Below are 27844 nucleotides of genomic sequence, written 5' to 3'. Positions count from 1 at the left end.
ATAGAAAAGAATATATAAATGAAAAAAAATATAAATAAACATATAGATAAATTAGGTAAAAGTAATTATAATATAACAATAAGAAATATAGTTTTCTTGACATTTTCGCCATTTTTTGAGTAATTATTATCTTCTCTCTCAAATTTTCAGGTCATTCTTTTTCCCAGAAATGTCTTGCAATTTCTTGGACATTTCTTGCCAACTGATCTGCTTTCTTTACGTTTTCAAATGAATTCAAAGCAGTTTATCCAGGTTTCACAGGTCTAAATACATGTGAACGCAACTCAAAACAAATGATGTCGCTCCAGGTTTCAAAGGGTTAAAGTTACTTTAAAGTTACATACCTAATACTCTACCTTCCTAAATAATCTTTGTTACAGGCTCGAAACGAACTATACACCGCTACATCCTGCAAAACCATCCAAGTGAAATAAAGATTTTGGGAAGTTATCTGCCTCAAAAAGCAGAGAGAAAAGGTTGTCGGCTGTCATCACAGAGCAGTCTGAATTATTTTAAATTGCTAAATGGATTTGAACCACATTTGTGGTCCATCTGAAGTTATTGGTTTCAGCCCACATAAACCCAAACTGGTGTTACTCAGTCGACAGTGATCGAGATTGTGATTGAAGACGACTGTGAACCCTCTGCAGTCGATCAGCTGCACTTCCTGCTCCGCTCGCGCCACACACTTTGGATTTCAAAAATGAAACAACAAACAATGCTCTGATTCTCTTCACACTTATTTTTTCTCTTTTCTTTTTCCCCTCCTCCCTTTAGCAACACTCCCGGGTCGCCATCTGCATGGCAACACTCGCAGCGTGACACTTCCATAACCCGGGAGGAGGAGGAGGAGCGGCGGAGCGCTCCCTCTCTCTCCACAGCCCACCCATAATTCATTAGCTCTCCCTCTCGTCGCCTCTATATATTTTTTTTCTCGCTCTGCGGTGTGACCGACGCGGCTCTCTGAAAACTCGTTTGGATATTTTCTGGAATGAAGCTGCTGACAGTCGATATTTCGGCCCGCCATTCAGCAGGTTTTAAATTTGACCGTTTTCACGCCGAAAACCTCATTCAGACAAAAAAGCTGTTTTTTTAGAGCAGAGGTACAAAACTGGCTTTGCTGAGGGGCCACTTCTGATCCATGACAGGAGGCCAGGGGCAAGATTTTAGGATGTTTTGGGCATATCTAGGATTTCAGGATATTTCTCAGAATTTCTGACGTTTTTAGGATCTTAAGACATTTCTAGGATTTTAGGAAATGTATAGGATTTTAGCACATTTCTCAGATTTAAGGACGTTTCTCTTTTTTTAGGATGTTTTCAGGATTTTAGGATAGTTCTTTGCTTTTAGGGCATTTCTGAGAGTTTTCTTGGATTTGAAAGTTTCTGAGATTTTAGAGGATGTTTCTAGGAATTTATAATGTTTCTAGGAATTCAGGACATTTTAAGGTTTTTAAGCACATTTTTCCAATTTTAGGACATTTCTAGGATTTTAGGATGTTTTCAGGATTTTAGAATATTTCTAGGATGATAGCATGTTCCAGATTTAAGCACATTTCTTGGATTTTAGGACATCAGGGTCTTATCTAGGATCTCTGTCGGGGTGTGGGGGGTCCTCCGCCTGCACTTTGTTTTTGATCAACAGGCTCTATTTTGATGCTGTTTTATGCACTCTGACACCTTATGGAGACTAAAAGTAACAAAACAATTCCCAGTGTCAATCACTTTTTTTTTACTTTGAATTAGAAAATGTTTGGGGGCCACCCGACACCCTATCAGGGGCCAGATTTGGCCCGCGGGTCGTAAGTTGACTATCACTGCTTCAGACCACGAAACAGTAAAATTTACCACTAAAAACAAAGACTGTAACCACAATAATGAGCAAAAAAAATCAGTCAAACTGCATCATGTCAACAATACACAACCTTCACAACCCGACACACCGTTTTTAATAATCTCCCCCTATTGATTGACTAAAATGTAAATAGGTTCCTTTCATGAAATAAAAAGCAATAAACGCAGAACATATCCATCTACATGAAGAGTAATGATTTCTCTGACAGCCTCTGGTGCTGCAGCGCTTCAGTCTGACCTATCGAAGTGATCCCTACGAAGCCAAACACTCGCTCTGATTGGTCAGTTTTTCATTTGGCCTCTGGTCATGCATTGTCTGCATTTTTTTGGCTTCACTTTGAGCATCCATCAGTCGCACGCACACACACACACACACACACACACAAAGAGATTTAATTCCTTTTTTTCTTATTTTCACCGGGCAGAGTGCCAATGTTTTCCTTTCCTTCGCTGACTCTCATCCCCTCCTGCTCCTCTTTCCCTCCCATCCCTCCTCACCCCTCCCCTCCTCTCCTCCACTAAGCTTCCCGTTTCGCTCGCAAGCGAAAGCTGTTTATTTATTCAGACAAGATCTATTTTTCCCTCTCATTTTTCCTCCCCACCCTCCATCCTTTCTCTCTTTCTCTCCTCCATCCTCTTCCTCTTTTCCCCCCTGGTTACATGCTTGTACAGGATCACAGCGAGGAAAAAAGAAAAGAGGAGGGGGGTCTGATGGAAGAGAGCGAAGGAAAACCGCCGCGATTGGAAGGAGAAAAAAAAGAAGAAGGGATGTAAAGACAGAAGGTGGAGGAGAGTCCACTCTATACTTCCTGTGTCTCTTAAGCAGTACTGCATAAAGGCAGTTGTGTGTCACCAGAGAAAACACACACACACACACACGCACACACGCACGCACACACACACACACACACACACACAGAGGTACAGCATAAAGCTATTTTATAGGTCTGGCCACTGTGAGAATAAGACTGTAACAAAGTACAGCACTACAATACAGCCAGAGGGGATGATTAGTGTATATGAGCGTGTGTGTGTGTGTGCGTGTTTGTGTGTGTGTGTAAGTGTGCAGAGGAGAGAGCGAGAGGTGAGAGAGTGCGGGCAAGAGAGATAGAAATAGAGTGCCGTGCTCCAGGTGGAGCATTATTAGACAGATTTGTCACTTGGCCAATGGCATTAAGAGTGTGTGTGTGTGTGTGTTTGTGTGTGTGTGTGTGTGTGTGTTGGATGCTTGTATGTGCACAGAGGCTAATGTAAAGGTTGCACAGAGGAGTTTACGTCAGAATAGAAAATGGATCAAAGGAAAAAGCCAATTGGTTTTGGAAAAAAGAAATAAAAAATTAAAATAAAGAAAAAGGGAAAAGCAATCAAGAAAATATGTAGTTAAATAAATTAGTAAAAGACACAAAGTTCATACACATATTCCAATAGATTTCCATGAGTCATGTCTTTTTTATTATGATATAATAGCTATAAAAATTGTATAATATTATTAAAAAAGAATGTAATCAAAAACATTCAAGACACTCCCTCAAAAAAGGGCATTTTTTTCTTCTAAAAATGTTCTGTGATTATTCTTTAAAAAAATATTTATTTTAAAGATAGAATTTTGGCAATTTTTTCAAAGTTTTTGAGGGATTTCTTTTAAAATTTCTTTTAAAATATTTGATTTTTTTTCTCGAAAATTTTTGGGGAGATTTTCGGAGAAAACATGCCCTTCACACTCATTGGCCCGCTGGTTTTTAGGGCAAGTTTTTCTCAAAAGATCACACCATTTATTACAGCCAGAAACTGTATCATTGGATATTCAAATTTCTGATGGTCCTTGAACACATTGTGTTATTATACACATTCGTAAATCAGATTTTAATGACTTCAAAAATTTTCAGAGTATATTTAACTTTCCCAAAAGACATAATAGTACAGAAAGACACAGAAAAAAGCATAAAAGAAAAAGCACAAAAAGAAAAAGTCAGGGTAAAAGGACAAAAAAAATCATAAAAAATATTCTGTTTGTCAGACATTCAGCAGTTGGGTTATGTACCGTACGCACACACACACACACACACACACGGACACACACATGCAGAACACCATGTGAGGTGTGTGTGCTAAAGTTGAGTTTTAAATCCCTGCGGCTGCTGTTGACGAAGCTGATCTTTTTTGGGGGGAGAAACAAAACAGCAGCTACTGTATCTGCAGTGGCAGCAGCAACATTTGTTTAGTCAAAAATAACATGAAAGAGACAGACAGTGTCCTCTGTGAGTGTGTGTGTGTGTGTGTGTGTGTGTGTGTGTGAGTGTGTGTGTGTGGTGTCTGTGATCTGCAAGCCTGCGGTACGTAATCTCACTTTTGAGAGAAATCAAGCGAAATGAAGAGGATGGAGCAGGAACACACACACACACACACACACACACACACACACACACACACACACACACACACACACACACACACAGAGTAACCTGTGAGCTCTGTGTTTGAAGAATGATGCAACTGAAACCTCACTAAAATGTAAATATATATTCAAAATGTGTCAATTTTCACGAGATATGACGTATGACATTCATACCGCACAGCTCGCCTTTACAACCAAACATACTTTCAACAACATGTTGTTGGCATAAAAAATGAAAGTACTGGAAACATCTGTTTTCTTGTGCTGCATTTAGGTGCCTTTTACAAGCTTTTCTTTTTTTAAAAAAAGTTGGGGGGGTGTCAACAACCAACTTGGAAAAAAAATGTCCCACAAATTCCAAGAAATGAGAAAAAGTTGACAATAAATTTACCTATAAAAGAGGTAAAGAGGCTAACTAGCATATTAATAAAAAAATTAAAACTAAAAGAAAAAAATAGGGTGAATTACCCAGAAAACTGAAGTTTTCATTTTAAAATTATTTTAAAATAAACACTTTTAACTGTTAGCACTTTGAGGTCATTTTCAATTCTTTTAAAATACTTGTTTAATTTTTCTATACTTATTTTATTTTGCTTATTTTAAGGTGATTTTCTTTTTTTTTTTAATAAATTCTTCCTCATTTTTGGGCCATGTCTTGTTAAGCTGCTCGTTGCCTTCTCCACATGTTTTTAAAAAAAATTAAACCAATTTGCCCAGGTTTTAATACCATCAGCTGTTTAAGAAGTATTCACGCCTGTTAATCAGCAGTATGTGTAAAAACGCTGCTGCAGGCAGAACATCCTGCAGAAAAGTGTCACTTAAAGACCCAGTGACATGAAAAACATTTTTCTAGTCGCTGTGTAAATTGTTAATTTCTCTCTTGTTATGTGGCATATATGTGTCAAAAAATCAATATCAGAGTAATTTTATGTCTTCTTTCTTCCTTTAATGTGGTTTCTAATGTTTGATGACTCATCCTGCACTCAGGGGTGTCCTCAAAAGTTCATCTAATCAAATTAGACTCAGGGTGACTGGGATTTTTAAGTATCTGAAGTAAAATTACTCAATGTGTAGCATTACAGCGGTCAGATTGCAGGATTCACTGCAGTGTTTTACATTTTTACATCAGAGGCAGCCCACCACGCCTAAAAAAAGACCACCGACGCTTATAATACAAAAATGTATCAATTTTTATGAAATAAAACTTTGAGCATTTGATAAGTTTAGGCGGTATCAGGGTATTATGGTACACCAGGATATGTACACCGTCATAACTACACACACTCCTGAAGGAGCTGGAAGACACAGCAACAGCTGGTGGTGGAGAGAGAAGTTACAGGACTGTAAACAGCCGGCGGCCAGCAGGCAGAGAGACTGTGGAGGATAAGGGCATCTCTTTTTTACATCTAACTCTGTGAATTAAGGATTTATTTGGACCAAACCGGAGCTGGTGATTGTTGGAACAGTGGACTTAACTAAATTACAAACAAGAGGAACCACGATGCTTCATTTTGTTTCTGTCAAGTTCAAATGAAGTGTGTTTTATGGTGAGTCAAGGAGACAGAGAAGCAACAGAAAGTTGAAATTAAAAGGTGTACAGTTCCATTTCTCTGTTTAATAAGGAATAAATGTATAAAAATATTACTTTTCTTAACATTTTATGGGTTTATATTGTGTTTTTATCAGCCTGAAGAGCTGAAATTTAAGTAGCACACTGGCATTAAGCCTAAGATGTAACTATCATGGCCGTCGTTTAAGGCGTCACCTACTACCTAAAATGATCATGGGATGAAATGAGCATGACTATAAAAACATTCATAGGAAAATCCCAGACTTTTATATTAATACATACATATATTATCCGTTTCATTATTGAAACTGGACCAAATGAAGCTCATTTCAATAACTTTGTCGCGACAAAGTTCGCTGGCAATGATTTTGATGATTGTTTTAGTCATAATTTACAGATTTTCTCTTTTCTCCAACACAAAGCAGTAACTACAATTAATAATCTGAGGTAAACATCCCCACAAATATGCTCCAGTAACCAATAAAAGATGTCGTTTGTCTGCTTTTGGTAACACTGAACTGTTTCATTACATACTAATGTATTAAAAAGTGAAATAAGTAGAATTTAATAATGTTGTTTATGTCGCACTTGCATATAAGTGTAGCACACTGTATCGCTGCACTTCCTTTTTAATAAATAATAAAACTACAATACCCACCATACCTTGTGTTAACAGTTACTGGTTTAATGCAGATGACTTGGCAGATTAGCTGACAGTAACTGTGGCTGCAGTTCAATCCATGAAAACGCATTGTATTTCATAATATAATCATGTTTTCTATGAAAGTCTGCAAATAAAGCTGTGAAATAAATGTAATAGAGTAAAAAAGTGCAATATTGAGTAGCAGTGGAAGTAGAAGTACCTCAGAAATGTATTTAAGTAAAAGCAACCGCTGTGAATCCCACATTAATAACTCTGTATTAAAAATATAACCATCATATCAGAGGTGGCATTGACTGAACAATATCCAACTTTTAATAAAACATTGTCTGCTTAACACACACACACACACACACACACACACACACACACACACACACACACACACACACACATACATGCTGTAACATGAATAATAGGGACTATCTAAGGTACTATCCAAGAGGGAACCTTATTAGCAGTCATTTTAAAAATACAAAACTAGAATTGAAAATTTACTTTTGAGGTCTCTTTCACAATATTACTGCAAATGTGATTTTTACAATTTTTTAAAGAAATTGCCAAGGGGGGACCTGAAGCCTTGAGCGACGTCTGCCTATCAAAGGGGGGACATCCATATACTGCAGTCAAACTGGTTTATCCTGGTTCTCTCACCTATAGAGTGCTTCTTTTTCACTAAAACTTCATTTGTATCTTTAAAAATGGGTATGTAAACTTTATTGCTTGCAATATATCAACATTTTTTGTGATAATAAATATTACAGAAATAATATTTCAAAGCAAAGTATATCTTAAAGAAGTTGCCCCATAATCCTGTGAATTCAGTTTTATCTTACTATTTACTGTTAATAACTTTATTGTTGTCTTTGTTTTATATATGTATATATATATATATATATATATATATATATATGTATGTATATTTAGACCAGACCAATTGTAACTACCAATGTATCACCAAAATTCAGAAAAAATAAATCTATAAACGAGTAACATTATACATAAATGATCAGCAATATAATTACTTATTTTAATAAATAATATATTTATTTTAATTAATTAATCACTATAAAATGATTTAACACAAGTCTGTGACTAGACCTTAAAAGCTGTTTGCTTCCAAAAGAAAGAAATCACACTGTGACATGACAGTTGAGCTCAGGTCCAGAGAAGTCAGTGGCGTGTCTGGATTTTTGTTGAATCTGGCTTTCACTTAGCATAGTAGAGTCTTAAATTGCATTTATAGATGCAGTGATGAACTGTACCACTGTCAGTGGTTTTCAGTGTCCCCAAGCTCATTTTGTGATATCATGTTGGTATTTAATGCAGTGCAGCTTTATGGGTCAAAGGTCATGGCCATTCATTTTTGGTTTTTAGCCTTTGTCCCTTTTATGCAGAGATTTCTCAAGGTTCTCTAAATCTTTCATGCTATTATGGCAGATAGTTAATGGATTTGAACAGCAAATATTCTTGTTTTGTAATGTATTCCCTTTGTGTTCACAATAGTTTTCAGTGATGGATGAAACACCTGTGTTTGTTAGTGTATTTTAGCATTATCTAATCTAGACCCATTCAAAGATGTTTGTTTTTTAATGACTACAGTCTGTAACACATACTACACACTGGCATGCAGCATTGTCACAGTGCACAGAGAGTAAAAGGGAAGTGAAAGGCACATAATAAATGTTACGATAAGTTCACAATGACACTCAGCTTTACAGGACTTTACATTCTAGTATTGTAAACTGAAACTTTTCTTTAGCACTTAAAGTTTAACTGGTATGTTAGTGTTTTTGATGGGCATTGAAATGGTGATAAGCCACCAACAACTCATCTCAAAACCATCACAACAGGATACACATCTATGAATGGGCCTTCATAAGTCGACTTCTGTTTGTACTCTTTAACTTTGCACTCTAAAAAAAAGAAAAAAATGTCCACACTCCATTTCCTTTTGTAAGAAAACTAAAAAGGAGTTTTAAATTAAAATTATGTAACATCAAACTTTGACTTGACCTTTAAAATTGTTCAATTTCCAAAATACTTACCTGACCAGTTTTCACAAGTAGTGAATGTCAATCAAGTTTTCAATATACTTGTGTTCTCAGTCTGTACTTAAAGAAATGCAACTTGTTTGTTGGCACATTACAGAAGAAGGTCCACCCTGAGTAGGATATAATGACATGAGTCCACTGTTGGCTGGTGCATAATGTCACAAGTTCCTTCTTAGATAGCAACGGAGTGATGTTCACACTCAACCATGTAAAGCACATACAAACATATTTAATAATACTTGTGAAAAAATCTCATCTGAATAATGTGTTACATTTCTTCTTCAAATATGATTTGTTAGTATGTTTGTGTAACAGAATATAAAGGCTCAACTTTAGTGGCTGGCTTAACCTTTTTATGGCTTGATACTGTATTAATGGGAAATTATGCCCATTTCTAAAATACATACATATTATTTCTATGATCTAAGGCAGTCTAAAACATTAGTAAACATGGGCAACTCTGCCCCATATCCAAAACTGAGTGCTTTGTGATGTCATGATATAAAGTGTAGAGTTGCTCCATTGATATGAAATTGTGAAAGATTTTCTAGATGACACTGAGAACAGCCAGAACAATGTTATAAGTATATGGGAACATTTTCTGTTACAGAACTGACAACACCAATATAATAAAGTTCATTTGGGTTTATGGGATAACAAACATTCTGTTGGTCCCCAAATTAGGCTCTCGCTGAGCAGAAGGAGCAGCTCCAGACTTTATACTTCATGACATTACAAGTCTGAGACTTCTTTCTCTAGTGTTCAGATCAGAGATATACACATACTGGCTGATCCCTTGGCCATGGAAAAAACATACTGAATTCCTACTTTAGATGTTCACCTTACAATGAAGGGTTTCCAGAAAGGACCAAAACGATATAAAGGTCAGCAACAGTATTTGCTGATTAATCATAAAAATAGATTTATTATCAGACTTTTACTGGAAATTCCCATTAAGAGTTATTACAAGCACAGGATCTCTTTCACAATGTATGTGCGTGCTTTCAATTTATATGCATAAGAATGCATTTTCTTTGTTGATCAACATTACAGTGGCACACATATAGAATAAAAGCTTACTGTGGTCCCAAGTTGGTTGGTATAATGACAAGTTCCTTTTGGATAGGACAGAGTGATATTCACTCCACCATAGATTAATGAAAAGAAATAGAAAGGTGCATTTGTAAAGAGAAAATATCTAATACAAAAATGTATCTATTCAGTAAAGCTTCTCATTGTTTAGTAAATTGGCACCAGAAATGTTGCCATTGTAGCTATTTAAAATAAAGGCTATAATGTGAACACAATTATAACTTGTCTTAGTATTCACTGTGACGTGACAGATGAGCTCAGGTCCGGGAAGTTGGCAGTGTTTCTGGATTTTGTTGATATCTGGCTTTCACTTTGCATAGTTAAGTCTTAATTTGCATTTATAGATACAGTGATAAACTGTGTCCACTGTCAGTGGTTTTTAGTGTCCCCGAGCTCATTTTGTGATATCCTTCAGTCATGTTGGTATTTAATGCAGTGCAGCTTTATGGGTCAAAGGTCATGGCCATTCATTTTTGGTTTTGAGCCTTGTCTCTTTTATGTATTTCTCAAGGTTCTCTGAATCTTTTCATGCTATTATGATAGGTAATGGATTTGAACACCAAATATCTTGTTTTTTAATGTGTTCCATTGTGTTCAAAATGAATAGTTTTTTAGTGATGGATGAAACACTCTGTGTTTGTAAGTGTATTTTAGCATTATTCTAATCTAGACCCCATTCAAAGATGTTTGTTTTTAATGACTACAGTCTATAACATATACTACTACACACTGGCATGCAGCATTGTCACAGTGCAAAGAGTGTGCATGAAGTGAAAGGCACATAATAAATAATATAATACGATAAGTTCACAATGACACTAGCTTTACAGGACTTTAAATTCCAGTATTGTGAACTAAAACCTTCTTTAGCACTTAAAGTTTAACTGGTATGTTAGTGTTTTGATGGCATTGAAATGGTGATGAGCCACCAACACCTCATCTCAAAACCATCACAGCAGGATACACATCTATGAATGGGCCTTCACTAGTTATCTTCTGTTGACCCCATTCAAAGAGGTTTGTGCAACCCAGAACTTTTTATTATTGTTATATCTATTTTTTGGTTGTTTTGATAACTATAGCTGGTAAATACATAGAGTTGTAAATTAGTTGGCAAATACAGGGCTGGTATACAGCATTGTCATGCGGCACAGAGAGTGTGCATGAAGGCATGTGAGATTGCTAAAATAAGTTTACATTGACACTCAGCTTACAGGTCTTTACATTCCAGTGTTGTCAACTGAAACAACTCTTTAGCACTTAAAGTTTAACTAATGTTAATGTGTTTCTGATGGCCATTATGCTAAAAATTCAGACAAACAGAGCCACTGAGAGCCAAGATGCCCTACTGCTTTAGAGGGCCACTTAATAAATAATTACCTTTCAATTATTTCAGTGATATTACATACATGTGGTTATTATGTCACTTCCCAGCAGATGTTTCTTCATGTGAAAAAACATGTTTAACTCCTTTTGAATAGCTTGTAGTCAATTGTGCAATTGACGGACAAATGTGGAATTCTGCTTGTATTTCTACTCTTTACAGTTTAACATTATCTTACCCAACATCCACTTGTTTAACACAGAAAGAGGAAAGCCATGTTTCAGTCAGATACAACATCTAGGGATATGAGAAGTAAGCAACCCTGAAGCCCAATGTGTAATGTCCTCACACCATAACGACCATCGTCAGCTAGAATAAACCATCCTCGCACTGCAGGGAATCAAGGCCTGACAGATTTTCACAGGCTGACTTGCAGGTAGAGAATCAAACCCCCCACTGCAGGTCACTCACTTCTCAGTGGCAGCAGTCTCCACTGTTCAACACTCAAAGTTAGGATCTGAGAATCATATGGGTGCTGGTCACCCACCTCTTCAGTGTAGAAGAAATTACATATTTTTGTCCACTTCATCAACTGAAGGCCAAGTAAATATAAAAATATATCTATAAAACTGTGTGTGAGTGTAATAAAGACAGATTGCTTTCTAAAGAATGCACAAAGCCACTGAATCAAATGTACATAGATCATACAGAGATGAATAACATTTTTTTCACACATATGAATACCGGCCTCTTTTAGGGATGCATCTTACTCCATAAATGTGGTAATTTTACATGTCGGGTATCATCTTTCTGAAGCTGGCAATACTGTATTATAGGCATCATTAATAACTTGTTAACTGACTGTTAATTATACTTTTGTCAATACTCCTTGATAACCAATGAAGAAATGATAACTAATTAACTTTTACCCATTATAAGTAATGTTATAGATTGTTATTTTATTAGTCAAATACCAAGACTTATACAGTCTTGTATAAATACATAAACTAAGTATTAATGGTTTCCAACTAATTTGTAAACCTTGTAAAACAAAAAAGTAAATTATACAATATAAATATCTTCTTGGATAGATAGACCAAATATTTATAACACTTTGTTAACTATTAATAGTTGGTTTGAAAAAACTGTTTATAAACATTGTTTGATGGTTTCTATAGTTGCAACTGCTAATGGTAATAAACTGTTAAACTGTTAACAAATACCATGTAGCAGATCTTGATACTATTTGGAAGACCATTATAAAGTTGCAGTTGCTATTTAAATCTTTTGAGTCACTTAATAAATAATGTCTTTCTAAGCACTTTTGTAAAGTATACATACACGCTTGCCTTCATTAAATTTTTAATTAGGTTACAAAAGTTGCAAAACAACAATAACCCACTACATTTATCTTTGGCTCAAAGTTGCATGTCAACATTGACTTTCTGTTCATATATGTGTTTAAAATGATAATCACACAATCAGGGACACAAATATGTACTTTTATGTAGCTCACCATAAAAACATTTAAAAGGGCCAATTAGTTTTACTCCATACAATCAATAACCATTGACAACATTTTAACTATCTAAATAATGTTTGTAGATGCTTTACAGAGTATCTAATTCTGTAGTATTGTTTTACCTCTTTAGTTAAAACAGAACCTTTATTATAATTAGAATAATGAAATGTAAACTTGAGGCACAATAACTCAGTGCAACATCAAAATGGTATGTCATGAAATAACAGATGTAATCATTAGGTAAACGGAATATGTTCAACTACATAAATATCCATAATAGTGCCAAGTTTTGAAAAAAAACAGTATTTAAATGGGAATTAAAGTGGAGAATTGTATGCCATACCTGCATAATTTCAGGGTGTTCTTCCCATAATCCAGGATGTTGTACTAACCAAGATAAGCAGTGTGTGCTACTTGTTAAACCCAGGATGGGGAATAAGCCACGCCAGTCAGCTCAAATCAGATACAGCATCTTGGATATGAGAAGTTAGCAACCCTTGGCTCATCGTGTCATGTGCTAACGACCATCGTCAGCTAGAAGAAACCATCCCCGCACTGCAGGGAATCAAGGCTCGACAGATTTTCATGCCAGACTCACTTGCACAGAGTCAAACCCTCACTCACTGCAGGTCACTCACTTCTCAGTGGCAGCAGTCTCCACTGTTCAACATTCAAAGTTAGGATCTGAGAATCATATGGGTGCTGGTCACTCCACCTCTTCAGTGTAGAGGAAATAATATATTTTGTCAGCTTCATCAACTGAAGGCTCATAAATCTAACAATATATCTGTAACACCATGTGATTGCTTACTTAATAATGCAGAGCACCACTGAATCAAATGTTTAACATCTTAGAGAGATGAACAACAATTTTTTCACAAACAAATGAATATTTAACCTACTTTAGGGATGCATTTCCATAAATGTGCTGGTACCTTACATGTCAGTGTCATCTTTCCTAAGCTGGCTGTTAACAGACTGTTAATTTCACTTTTGTCAATACTACTTGATAACTAATAAATAAATTGCAACTACTGATGGTACGCTGATACACTGATACACTACTGATGGTATATTGTTAAACTGTTAAAAATACCATGTAGTGGATCTTGACATATTATTTGGGAGGCCATTTTAAAGTTGCATTTGCTGTTTTAAATCTACAGTCACTTAAAAAATGCTTTGTTTCTCAGCGCTGTGTTACATGCATACATCGCTTGCCTCATTAAATGTTTTATAGGTTAGAAAACTATTTATTTTCATATATAAGTTCAAACTGATTTATGACCAAACCTTTTAAATTTATATCACTGCAGCTCAAATGAAAAGGGTTCAGAGGTGAAAAATGGACTACATAAATTCAACATTACAGATCAATAACAAAACCTATGTTACAAAACTACAATAATCCACCATGTTTTTTCTTTGGCTCAAAGTTGCATTCTGACATTTTATTTCTGTTTCCTGAATATGTTTAACATGATGATCAGACGATCACTCTTACTCTTTAGTTTTGTTTTACTCCTATAGTTGAAACCAAACCTTTATTATGATTAGAACAAATTAAATGTTAACTTGGCACAATAAACTATGTAACATCACAATGGTTTGCCATGAAATTCATGTAATTATTAGGTGATTAAATATGTTCAAATATTTAACTATCCAGTAAAAAAAAAGTACAACTTTTGTATCAGTATTCAAACTAGTGGGAATTTGAGTGGAGAATTATATGCCCAATCTGTAAACTTTAGGATGTTCTTCCCAATAATCCAGAGATGTTTGTACTAGCTAAAATAAGCACTGTGTGCCACTTGTTTAACCCAGGACAGGGGACAGACCCATGTCTCAGGCAGTCAGAGTTGATGTAACATTCTAGCTAATATAAATTAGCATCTCTGAAGCTTAATGTGGAATGGCCTATTGACCATCACAACAACAAAGAAAACCAACCCCCACACTGCAGAGAATCAAGGCCTGGCACAGAGCTGCACACGCTGACCCCTCACCCTCTCCAAGTCACTCATTTCTCAGAGGCAACCTTAAAGGCACATGGGTGCTGGACACTCCACTCAGTCAATGTGGAGGAATGTTTAATGCTTACATCATAAACTAAAAACCCTTTAAGGAATTTGAAATTCTTCATATAAACCAAAACTGTGTTGAATAATAATAAGTCCTCTGGTCACTGCAGCATGCACACAGAGAGATGGCAAATCATTTAATCCAATACACAAATGAGTAGTCAGCCTCTGTTAAAGACACAATCCATAAATGTGTTGGTAATTTTGACTGCCAGTACACCCATTTAAAAACTCTCAGTTCCTCTCCTACAACAGAAGACTTTAAAGGTCGTACAGTAGACAATCCAATCCAAATCTCTCTCAGCGTTATTTTTTTATTTTACTTGAAAGTGAATCCTATTTTTGATCCTAGTTCTGCAGTTTTTGTATTGTTGGCTGTTTTATATTTCTTTAGTTGTTTTAGTAGTTGTAGTTGTTTTGGTTTTTCGAGATCTAGTAATGTGTATATACAATTTTGTCTGTCTAATGCAGATTTAAGATTAATTTAAAAACATTGGAGAAAATATAAACAAAACAAAACAAAACAAAACAAGAAGTGTCATTTTGTACAGGCCAAGAGGGGACAGCGTGGACTGACTTTCCTTTTTAGAATTTAAAGTTAAAGTACAGCCAAAAGTACAGCCAAAAACCTATAGAATTTGAAATAGTTCATCTCAGCAGTTGAACAGAGGGTTTCAGAGGTTAATCATTCCTCTAACTGACTTATCCCTGTAACTGAGACAAACTGATTGCTCACAAAACCTCCTATATTATAAATACCATTAAAGATTGCTCTCGCCATTTATATCATGATGGTTGTCAATGTGTTTTCAACACAAGGTAAAAGGAGCACACTCTTAAACAGCAACTCAAAAAACTTATTCAGGTGCACGATTCAAAAAGCAATGTACTTAAAAAATAAAATGATATTTCTATCTCCAATTTCCTAAAAATAAATAATTTTATTATTACATTTTTGTAAGATTATTTTTCTTGAACAATAATGCATCTAACTTTTTTTTCCTATTCTTTGTCATTTATCCATGTTGAAATGGGAATGTCACTCTATACTATATATCTAAGATGGAACTTGTGTCATTATATACCAGCCAACAGTGGACTCCATGTCACTTTATACAACTCAAGTGTGGACCTCTTTTCTGTAATGGAGCTACAATAAAATGGATTCTATAGATGGGCACACATACATTGATTTCAAACTATAACAATAAATGCCAAATTCAGCTGATTCCTGTGAATTCTGGAGACCCTGCAATTTTGTCAAATCACTGCAACTATACAGAATTCTTAACTATTTAAAACCGGGTTAAAATCTGATTTTCACTGTATGTCTGCTCACAACTAATCCACTCAGTTCCTCAGTTGCCTCTAAGTATTTCTGAGGGTTTGATGTTTTACAAAGAAGACTTTGGACCAGCAAAGCTATTTTAAATTATTTGCTTTATTTATGCAATATTGGTTCTGAAAAGGCATCATTCAATGATGATGAAACTTTATTCCTTTTTAAAAAAATAACATTTTGTTTTAATATTCTTTTTCCCAATAGAAAAAAAAACTTTAAATCCTCAAAAATAAAACCTAAACTTGCATGGCATTTTTTGTTTGTAAAAACTGTTAAATGGAAGTTTTGAGTACGTCCCATCCATATTCTCAAGTGATGCTAGCTAACTAAAGATGTATGCAGATGTGCCTCAGGTTGTCTGGCTGTCTACTGACGTATAATATGCCGCATTCTGTCCGCTTATGTTCTCATCTCACATCATCCTGCCATGATCCAGATTGATGCAGGTATGCTAAAAGCACTGACAGAGGGAATGTATTTGAAAAGTTAACAATGAGAATGACTGGGTAGCCCCTTTTAAACACAGTGTCAAGCTATAAAATGGTAAAGACATCCACAACGGCTGAGCCTTTATATTCAGTTACAAAAATACATACTTACAGATCCTTTAGAAGCAAAAAAAAATTACATGATTTAGTTTAGATATATTTACAAGTAATCCATACATTATGTACCAGCCAACTGTGGACCCCTGTTGCTTTATACTACACAAGTGTGGACCTTTTGCCTGTAGAGTAGATCAGCAAATAAAATGCATTCCTGTGATTATAGAGAAACAAAAACATATGTACATTGTAAGATTGACAGAAATCTAGTGTTTAGTGCATCTAAAAACTCAAAGGGAGTTTTGGAGGATTGAGCTAATCTCAAGGTTAAGTTAAATTTGATAATAAACTAATTTAAGCAATTCATTAAAATTAGTAAAGATCTTGCTGGTATTTTCTCTCCACATTTTCTTCCTACCATTATTATTATTATTATTATTATTATTATTATTATTATTGTTATTGTTATTTCTCCTTTCTTTAGATTTTAAAATATTTCCTTTTGTCTCTGGGGAAGCCAGACATTAAAACAGTGTCAAGCTAGATGGTTAAGCCATCCACCTAAAACTGAGCCTTTATAGTTTGTTATAAAATATTAGTTATAATTATAATAATCACAGTCATTGTAATCATAGTTGAGGAATAATTTTTGAATTATTTAGGTGAGATTCTTTTGTGTAAGTCTTATCTATCTCATTTTATTTATTCATGGTGGAGTGTGAACGTCACTCCATGCTATCCAAGAGGGAACTAATTGTCATTATGTACCAGCCAACAGTGGACTCATGTTGCATTATCCCTATGTTTGGACATGTTTTCTATAATGTGCACCCACAAACAAACATTTCTATGAGTACAGACTGAGAACACGAGTATATTGAAAAACTGATTGACATTCAGTGCTTGTGAAAACTGGTCAGGTAACTATCATCAGGGACTGAACAACTTTAAAGGTCTAGTCAAGGTCTGATGTTACATCATTTTACATAATTAAACCTAAAAAGAAAAAATCTTACTGCTGATCATTTTATGTAAAGGTTTATTCTGCTTGATTATAGCTTTTGCTTTTTAAGGCTCTAAAATACTGATTTCTCTCCTGCCTTCTGGGTAGCCCTTTATTTTAATACAGTATAGAGCTTCAAACTTATGAAATCACCTAAAGCCAAGCCTTGAATTTGAATGCAAAGACTAATAACAAATCACGTTTCAGGAGACTGGTGTCTTTATTAACCCTATCATGCTATTTGTATCATATTTGATACATTACATTCTGTGGCCTTCATGTCACCCACATTAACATTACTAAAGCCTGTTTAACGCCCATCTGCAGTCTGAAAGGGCTGGGGAGAGGAGGTTAAAAGCGACGTGTGTGAATGGGTCGTTTCAAATACCAGCTCCAACCAGGAGGGAGAGCTCTGAATATGGATATAAACATCATTAATACTTTGGTCCCCTCTTTGGCAAAAATCTGAAAATTTCACCAGAGGCCATAACACATGATTTTATGATGATTTAGAGCATGTCCAAGTGGGGACTTAAAAAATGTCCCCTGTTAGTTTTGCCGTTCCCTGTTGGTGACTGTGTAACGATGAGTATGTTCCCTGTTATATATATGCGCGAGTGCACCTGGACGAGCCTCGCCTACATGCATTTCTTCCCTTCTGTTCCTCGTCTCTCCTGTAATTTCTAGTCTTTCCCTCTCTGTCATCGTTCCCTCGTCTCTTTTGTGTTTTGTGACGCGCTTTCGCCTCGACTCTGTAATTATCCCTCGCTGATTCCAGGGGGTTCGGAGGAATTCAGCCCTCCCTCTCTTTCTCCCTCTGCCCGCCCCGTCCGCCTCCGTCACTCGGATGCTGAATGCAGTATTGTTCTCTGCTGCTACAAAGCTTTTGATTGACAGCTGTGGGAAGCGGAGAATGAATTTTGAGTCCGCCCCGCGGCACCCCCGACCGTCCCTCCTGCTGCCATCACTTTCATTTCAACTTGTCGCCGGCTTTTTTCCTGCATCACGTCGTTTCAGAGATGTGGAGGTTTAGATAGAGGATCCAGTTGGGGTGTGTCAATCAGCAAAATCTGGGTAAATCATTTGACAAAAATCGGTTGCATCATTCAACAAAACTGAGGTGCATCGTTCAGCAAAAATTTATCATGAGGCAAAAATCGGGGTGTTTCCCTCAGCAAAAATTGGGGTGCAACATTCTGCAAAAATGTCTCATTCAGCTAAAATGTGGGTGCATCACTGGGCAAAAATCAGGGTGCCTCATTTAGCAGAGATTTCAATGCTTGAGTCAGCAAAAATTCGATGACTAATTCTGCAAAAATTGGGGTACATCATTGGGGTGTGGGTGCATAATTCGGCCGATGTTCAGGTGCATCGTTTGGCAAAAATTGGGGTACATCATTGGCAGGAATTTGGGCGCATGAGTTGGCAAAATTTGGTGACTCATATTTGCAAAAATTGGGGTGAGTTATTGGGAAAAAATTGGGTTGCATCATATTTTGCAAATGTCCAAACTGTAGTTGTGATTCAAACATTGCTTCCATCTCTTACACATATCTCAGTTTATGATGATCTCACATCCACGAGATGACTAAATGTTATCCTGCGAATCAAAATGTGAAGGGTCAGTGTTCTTCTGAGTCATTCTGCTCGATCTTTCCCCCTCACTCAAAGCACCGACCTCGCTCTGCTCCTGAGGCGAGCGCAGCATCCGTCTGAACCATCTGAGGTGTTTCCTCTCAGAATGAAACGCCCAAAAAATAGCTCGTTAGGACAAACGGCGTCATCGTTTACATGCGTCAGAGTCAGGGGCGTTTCGGGAGCCAATCAGGGCAGAGAAGCTGTCATCATCTCGATGGAAGCAGAAGCACAATAAAAACATCACTTTGAAAACATGTTAATGGAAAACAAGAGTCCGAAATAGAGATATTTATTATTTATTATATTTATTATATTTATTATTTAAGTCGTCGTTATTGAGTCCCTCATTACGACTTCGACATGCTGTTACAGTCTAACCTGCTTTTCCGGAGCTTTTTCCAACACGTCAAAATAAAAAAAATCTGTCAAAAACCCTCAAAAACTTCACCACAATCCAAAGATAAAACACTGACTCTGCAGCTTCACGCTGGTAATATCACTGACTGCCTTTACCGAATGTTTTCGCTCTAACCCCTTAGTCAAACCAGCATAATCCCGAGCGGAGAAAAAGGTCCGGCTTACAGATAAAGCACCACACACACACACACACACACACTCTCAGGCCACACACACACACACTCTTACACACACACTATCAGAGGGGATTTAAAGATTCAAACAGTGGTCTTGGTAATTAGGCAGATGGATTTGTGCCTCTCCTCTCGGTCCGGCGGGATATAAAGCGACACATAATGCAAGCGGAGGAACTCTTTAAGTGGATTAATTAAAACCAACACTGCAGGGTCAAAGGTCAAGCCCTCCCTTTCGCTGTCGACCTCTTTCACTTCCCTTTTTTTTTCCTCGAGCCGCGGGACGGCGCACCTGAATGGATTTTAGATGATTGGACGACAGAGAAACGGACCCCGAAGACATCGAGAGTTTTTTTTTACGCTCCGACTCATTTTTTTGCTGAACACACTTCACACTTTGCACCGAAAAACACACACACTTCATCCTTTAACTGGTCTGGTCGTATTTCTCCTTAACGACACACTTTTATCTCTAAATTCCTGTCTCTGAACATCCAGCGATGATTTAACCAGACAGTAATAGAATAAAAAAACCTGAGCTCTCCTCTCTCCCCTCCCCTAATTGAATACAGAACACACCTCGTCTTTGCCCTGCATGTGTGTGTGTGTGTGTGTGTGTGTGTGTGTGTGTGTGTGTGTGTGTGTGTGTGTGGCGGCTGGATGTAATCAGATGGAATTAATATGCATGCTGTTTCTCATTATGGCATAACTGAACTGCACTTCAGATATGTGACGTGCACCGCGAGAGGCACGGACAGATTTCTAACATCCATCCTCTGCGCTCTCTCTGGAACTGAAGTGTGTGTTCATACGTGTGTGTGTGTGTGCGCGTGTGTGTGTGTGTGTGTGTGTGTTGCCTGATAGTGCATAAGATAGAGCAGACAGTGAATGCAGAAGGCACTCCCCGCCGCTGATCAGATAACACTTGCTTCGACACGTGCATGCGCACAAATTTGTCACTCGCACAAACTCCTTATTGCGTTTAAAGTGAATCAGATTCCACAGAGCTGCATTAATCAGCTAATTGTGCTAATATGCATATCATACTGCCTAATTGTGTCACCGCGGCGAGGTCTCATCTTTCATCTGCACTGATGGTTTTCTCCACAATGTCCTTGTTTTGAAATCTTAATGATGTAACACCTTTTTTTGAGGAAATTTTACAGAAGAAAGCGACAACACAATGCAAAAAAACTCCAGCTGTGTTCAAATTTTCCAAAATGATATCTGACTAAATCAAGTGTTTGTGCTGCTTATCGCTGCTCTTTTGTCGCTCCACAGTGACAACACTTTGTTAATGCTGTGTTTATGGTGTGTGTGTCTGAGCGTGACGGAGGTGAGTCTCATTAGGGAGAGGAGCGACACCGAGAACGCCGCCGAGGTGCTTCATTATCATAAATGATTGAGAAGTGGGCGTGAGTGCTCATCTGTGTGTGTGTGTGTGTGTGTGTGTGTGTGTGTGTGTGTGTGTGTGAGCAAGCGAGCTGGTGCGGGTGTGTGTGACCCCGAGAGAGTGTGAGTGACGGGCCGGCGGTAAGCTGGTCTTTATTAAGATGCGCTGTCTTTGGAGAGGGACAGCTGCTCCTGCCTCTTATCTGGAATAACAAAGGTTTAATAAAGAGAGAGACGACGGGGAGGTAAATAATCCTCTTTCTCTCCTCTTCATGCTTCCTTTTTTTGCTTCAGAGTGACTAATCTCACTCAAAAGAACTCTTTTTTTGGATTTCCGGTGCAAAAGTGTACATCTGAAACCAAAATCCTTACTTTTGACCTTTGACCTTTAACCATCTGAAACCTGAGAAAATTGGTTTGATTTCTTTTTGAAACATGGGAGGAAGGAAATGAGCAACTTAAGAAGAAATGACCCCAAATTTTGCATAAATTAGTCAAAAAAGGTAGAAGTATATTAGTGGAGAATTAATAACAAAAAGTGGGCTAAAAAAAAAAACCACTTGAAAACGTACTTAAAAAATAACAGTTGCTGTGCAACATAATTTTAAACACATATATGATTATTATAAAAAAGTACTCTGGATAATTTTCACTGGCTTCATAACTTAAAAAATATATAAACTAACTAATTTATTCCAGTTTGTAGAACATTTCTTACCAAGCTGCTCATTACCATTTTTTCCATGTTTTTGAAAGAATTCAAATCACTTTCAAAGGTATAAATACTTCTAAAAGTACAAGAAAAGTGATGTGGATTCAGGTTTATGATGCCAAAATGGCTGCTGTGAAGCAAATATGTCAATTTTGGCCTCTCAAATGAGCCAAAAGTGACGTTTTAAACGCCACCAGGAGATGTGTCCCTGCTGAGCAAATAGACTGAGAGGAGAGGAGTGTGTGTGTCCGCACAGAAAGTCTCCACTGCGGCTATTTATGAGTGTGTGTCAGGTCAGCTGCGTGCCCTTTTTCTCAGTGTGGATGGTCATCGCCGCCTGTTTGGAAATGACATCATTTAGCCCCCCTCCCTCAATCTGCAGTTTACTGAAATATGCCTGCTCTACATTACTCCGCTCATTTTCTATTTTGGATTTGTGGGTAATGATGGTGGGATGGAGGGCAGCAGCGGGGGGATAAAAATGATAAAAGAGGGGAGAGGCAGCATTAAAAGAATAATTTGAGGGTCTTGAGGGTTCTGTCTCCTCGCTGCCGTTTCTAAAATAGAATTTGCGATAGTCCCCGCCGCCGAGTCTGTCGAGGGAATAATGACTTATTTATCAAATGGCTGAAATATTCAGGGACAAGGCCCTTTTAAATTCCCCGGCTTTTAAATTCATAGGCTTTTCTGCTGAGATGCTTAATGACAGTGAATGTATTCATAGTGATTTGCAGGTCCGAGATAGAGCCGTGTATCCTGCCTGGGAGTCTAATAGCTGTTTGACAAAAAAAAAAAGGAGAGTGGCCACTGGAGACAAGGTGAGCAAGGAAAAAGTTTCACCTTTGACCTCATGGGAGGTAATTTGGATCACCTCCTGGTGCTGAGCACTTAAATGTTGTGCATTTTTGGGATATAAAATGTGATGTTCTCTGAAAGGTGGGCGATCAGCCATGAGGACGTTTCAAGAGACATTCCTGGTGGGGGGAGTTTTTCATTTGAGGGAGCACATCAGCATGGGTGGGAGGTGGAAGGAGGGAGGCGGGAGGAGGAGGAGGAGGGTGGTGGGGGTGATATATGAGTGTTATTCCTACTTCTGCGCTGGTATGGAGGAAGTTTGGAGATGATGGTGGTGATGAAGCGCCGCGCGGGGCAGCGTCGCGGGGTTAATGAGATGTACGCAGACACGGAGCAGCTTGCATGCGTCAGACTCCTGACCGAGCAGAGGAGCAGAGGAGCAGAGGAAGGGAGAGAGAGAGAGAGAGGAGCGCGCAAAGTACACTGTCAGCGCAGATTGCAGCCAAAACTGGCGCAAATCCGTGCGTAATTACGCACCGGCAGCTCTCAGAAGGCGGCGACCTCCTCGCCTGTCGCGCCGCGTTCACACCCTTCTCCTAAAAAAAACCCTCTCTGCCTGCTCTCACCCCCCGTTTACGATAGCTGTGGAGGAAACTGACCGGGCGCTTACCTTAACACGTTCCAGCTTTTCAGAGGGTCCAGGTCTGAAATTATAGAAACCATGGTCGAGCGGCTGGGCAGCACCGGGAGAGGGAGGGGGTGCGGCGGGAAAAAAGATCGAAAGAAAAAGCGGCGCAAAGGCTTGTAAACTCCGTCTGCGAAAGGCAGCAGCGATTGCTCGGATGCAACCCGTCCTGGTTGTTCAGAGGGTGATGAGCGCTGTCACAGCTCGCTCTCTCTCTCTTCCTCCCTCTCTCTCTCTCTCTCTCTCTTCCTCCCTCTCTCTCTCTCTCTCTGTTGCTCTCCCTCTCTCTCTCTCCCTCCGCCCCCTGCGCTCTGCAGGCGCGTCTCCGCGCTTCCTCCGGTCCCTCTTCCACAGACAGGCTGCTGCTGCTGCAGACATGTACAGTAGAGGAGGGTAAACCCACCTCGGAAACTCATTTAACCATCTTCTGTTGTTTTAATACACCGGGGAAAGAGTTTACACACCTTCTTTTTTAGGGCTGTACAATTTGCACACTGCAAAAATTTTTAGGCTTAAACCTCCTGCGAGGATTGATTTTTTGTCAGTGGGGAAGACATGATTCACAATTTGAGTATTTTAACAGGAAATTTGCAAGAAAGTTGAACTTATTGTAAGAAATCTGGAATGACATCACTTGTCTTGTGCCGCTTCATGACGCCTTTCACAAGTATTTAAACCTTAAAAAACTGAGCAAATCGGTGCAATTTCCTTCAAAAACATCCGTAATAAGGAAATGAGCAACTTGGTAAGAAATATTCCACAAAATTTAAGAAAGAGATTCAGGGAAATATTTTTAAAAATGCTCAAGAAAAATGTCTAGGGGAAAAAAAAGAAAAAAACAAAATTTAGAAGTATCATAATTACACATTTAAAACTGTGGATTTATTAGAACTTTTATAAAACTATTTTTAAAAAGGTAGGAAAAAAATTCTAGGGAAAAATGGAAAAATGTCTAGGGAAAAAGCAAAAAATGTGTTGGAAAAAGTAAGAAGTAGGGAAAAACGAAATTGTTACAAAACGTAGAATTTTTTAAGCATTTTTCACAGGTCATTTCTTTCTTTTCTCATTTTTCAAATTTACAGGCAATTTTCTTAATTTTGTTTTTTTACTAATTTCTTGCTATTTTTTATCCAGGTAATTTTCTTGTTATTTTTTCTTGTATTTTATTTTTTAAAACTTTTTTAACCATCATGTCCTTGATTTTTTAAAAATAATATTTTTTCTATTAAAATACATTTTCAGTAATTTTTACTTTTTAATAGATCTTGCAAATTTATCATTTCTAATTTTTTTGTTTATTTACTTCTCATCATGTTTTTGAAAGAAAGCAAGCTTATTTTTGCAGGTTTCAAAGGGTTAAAGTCATGTCATAAGTTTAACTTTTTATTGATTTACCTGAAATTGTGAAAAAAATAAAATACATTTTATTCATAAAGCACTTTTCACAGTACTCAAAGACAAAAACAAAGTCAACTAAAGTAATTACCCTGCAAATTAAGTAAAAAACCACAATTAAAGCAATAACCAAATTAAAAGTTTCCTGCTAAAGCCTTGTCTGATGTTTTATTACGTGAAACTTCTGGATGTTAAATATTCTCAGACTTTGTCCGCTGAAGTGCGTCTGTTACTGAGCTGGACGCATCATCGCAGCCCCTGCAGAGCATCTCTGTCTCTGCTGCTCCCTGTCAGCGCCGACTTCCTGTCTGACACCACCACATCCTGTTGATAACTGTTTTTTTTTTTACTTTTTCTACACCCCTCCCCTCGATATGAGCAGATGCGTCATCCCTGGCGAAGAATGACAAGGCAACAGCCAAGTCCCACCTATTCGGAACTATTCTGAGCTGCTATCTATTTGCTCGTTGGATAAAAACAGATGAGCCCCGATGGAGAAAAAAAAAAGAAAGAGTCGAGTGTGACGACTGTGTCTGTTTCACATAATTGTCTGGGACAACAGAACAGAGTCGGAGTCTCTGCCAAAGTTGCCGAGTTACAGCACAAGTGCTTTTGTTATGATTTTATGATATTAGTCAGCACACGTGCACTCGCTGATAAGGGTCAGCTTGAGAGGAAGCTGCAGTGAGTTTTGGCTTGGGGAAAAAAAGCCCTTTGAATATAAGACATAACTCTTTTTTAAGCTTGAGTATTTTTAGTTTCAACAGCTGGTTTGAGTATTTTAACCCTTTGAGATCTGAGCAAATAGGCTTGCTTTATTTCAAAAACACAAGGAGAAGGAAATGAGCAAATAAAAAGATATTACCCCAATATTTGCAAGACAATTTTAAAATTACCCAAAAATTAGTAAAAAAAAAAAATAAACTATATAACGAAAAAGGGAAAAAACAAACAAGACTTCAAAAAGTGCTTAAAAAATTGCAAGAAATTTGAAAAAAATACAAAACATACCTGAAAATTAGTTTAAAAATCAAAAAAAGAAAAAAAAGGAAATGACCTGAGAAAAAATGCTGAAAAATTAATATAATTCTGTGAAATGATTTTAGATATGTAATTATGATAAATAAATACATTAAAAATAAATGACAAACATTTCCTAGCTTAGCATAGCTTTTTTTCTTTTTCCCCCCCAGACATTTTCCTATTTTTTCATTTTCCCCAAGCATTTAAAGAATATTTTTTTAAATCTACTAATTTCTTGCAATTTGTCGAACATGTCTTACCAAGTTGCTCTTTGTCTTTTTTGCCATGATTTTGAAAGAAATTGCACCAATTTGCTCAAAGTTCAAAGGTTAAAATACTTGGGATAAGTGTCTGAAAGAAGGACAAGAAAAGTGATGTTACTGCAGTTTTTTTAAATTCTTACAATAAGTTCAGTGTTCATGCAGTAATCTCTGCATCCTGAGAAAATCCTGTGGAAACTGGATTGATTTCTTTGAAATGCATGGAAAGAAAGGAATGAGCAATGAAAGAAGAAATGACCCAAAAGTTCAAAAAAATTACCTGAAAATAAGATATAAAAAATAAATAAAATAAAATCCAAACATAATTTTAAGTATGAAATCATGATGATTCTTTTTTCCTTCAGGATTTTTAAACATATTTTTTTCTGAATCTACTAATATTTGCAATTTGTGTCACATTTCTTGCCAAGTTGCTTAGTGCCTTATTACCCACATTTAAAAAAAAATGCTGAAGGTTCAAATGTTTAAATACTTGTGAAAGTCTTCTGAAAGCAGCACAGGATAAGTGATCTCACCCCATCTTTTAAAGGGTTAAATCATGTGCAATAAGAGAACCGCGACGTCCATCTAATAAAGTTCAACATTCTTAAAAATGACCCAAATTATTGTTGCAAGGCTCTCTACACTGATAAAATGTGAGGTAATTTCGAGCAGACGTTCTGCAGAGCGAGGAGCTGCTTCACATGGCGGCGAGCAGAGAATCCGAGCTCCGAGTCGAGCACACTGAAGGTAAGACAACAGTAATGCAAAGCTACAGCCGGCGCTCTCAGCATCAGCAGCCATACTGCACCGGCTTTAAATAGACTCAATTGGACATCTGCTTTACTGAGGAGGAGGAGGAGGACGAGGAGGATGGAGAGAGTTGACAGCATCTCTCTCCTCTTCCTCTGTCTCTATTTCTGTCTCCCGCGCCCGTATAGACACGAACGCTCGCACGCACGAACATCAGAGAGATCAAACAGAGTTTAGCTCTCCCTTGCACGCCTCTAATTTCTGCATGATAATCACGTTGGCAGGCCTGACGTCTCCGAGTAGGTGTTGGTGCATCTGCACAAGTTATACACCATATATACATACACCTGTCTGCAGGAGCCAGCGAGACCATCGAGAGGTTTTAATTATCTGACTGGTTTCTCTTCATTTAAAACTCCGTTTTCATCTTCAGAGCTGCAGCGCACGCTGTCGAGCAGTGAGACTTCATTTGTTCTTTTGCAGATTTTTCTTTTGTGGGAGGAAAGTTTTATTAGGACGACACAGAGGTTATGTTTTTTCTTTGTTTGTTTTGGTCTCGTCTCTCCCTCATTATACTGTTTCATATTGTAACTTATCGAAACTCAATACATGAACTCATTCACTAATTTATTTTAAGTGTGTGTACATGTGTTTGTGAAGTGCTTTGTAATTGCATGTTTTAATAAGTGCTATATAAATAAAGCTTTAATGGGCAGCATTGGTTTCCAACCTTTCGCACGGGACATGCCCCCCCCCCCCCTCAATATTTACAGCATGTGCATTTGTTCTGCACGAAAAACAAAAAAACATTAAAGTAGCGAGTACACTTTTCAACATGTTATACCTGCAATAGTTCATATGATATCAAACAAATTAGCGCCCCACAAATGCGTCATCACGTAAAATACTCAAAGTAAAGTTGCGTAGGTTAGATTTAGTAAAGTAAAAATATGGAGGTTAGGTTTAGAAAAATAAAGTTACATGGTTTAGTTAGGTTTCGGAGAATAAAGGTAAGTAGGACTGGTTCAAGAAAAGAAACATGTTTGGGTGTCGTCTAGTTACGTATTCCACGTAAAGTTACACAGGTTAGGTTTTAAAAAGTAAAGTTACATAGTTAAAATTTAGGAAAGTCAAGTTCAGAAGTTTAGGTTTTAAA

The 27844-nt window shown here is 37.3% G+C and overlaps 1 protein-coding gene across 1 annotated transcript in view; it reads right to left on the bottom strand.

Moving 5' to 3' along the window:
• The window catches only part of celf2 (cugbp, Elav-like family member 2), a 282005-nt gene extending 258513 nt beyond the window's left edge, over positions 1-23492 (bottom strand). Inside the window, exon 1 of the mRNA XM_088072822.1 lies at positions 23243-23492. Within this exon, the coding sequence (XP_087928948.1) occupies positions 23243-23295 (53 nt within the window). The 5' untranslated portion in view covers positions 23296-23492. The remainder of the gene's footprint in view (positions 1-23242) is intronic.
• Positions 23493-27844: the final 4352 nt, after the last annotated feature.

This window comes from Plectropomus leopardus, chromosome 22, assembly GCF_026936395.1.
Source record: "Plectropomus leopardus strain MGB_pleo_1.0 chromosome 22, ASM2693639v1, whole genome shotgun sequence".
In the NCBI taxonomy this organism is placed as follows: domain Eukaryota; kingdom Metazoa; phylum Chordata; class Actinopteri; order Perciformes; family Serranidae; genus Plectropomus; species Plectropomus leopardus.
The sequence above is the reverse complement of the archived record's forward strand: the minus strand, read 5'-3'. Positions and strand labels throughout refer to the sequence as shown.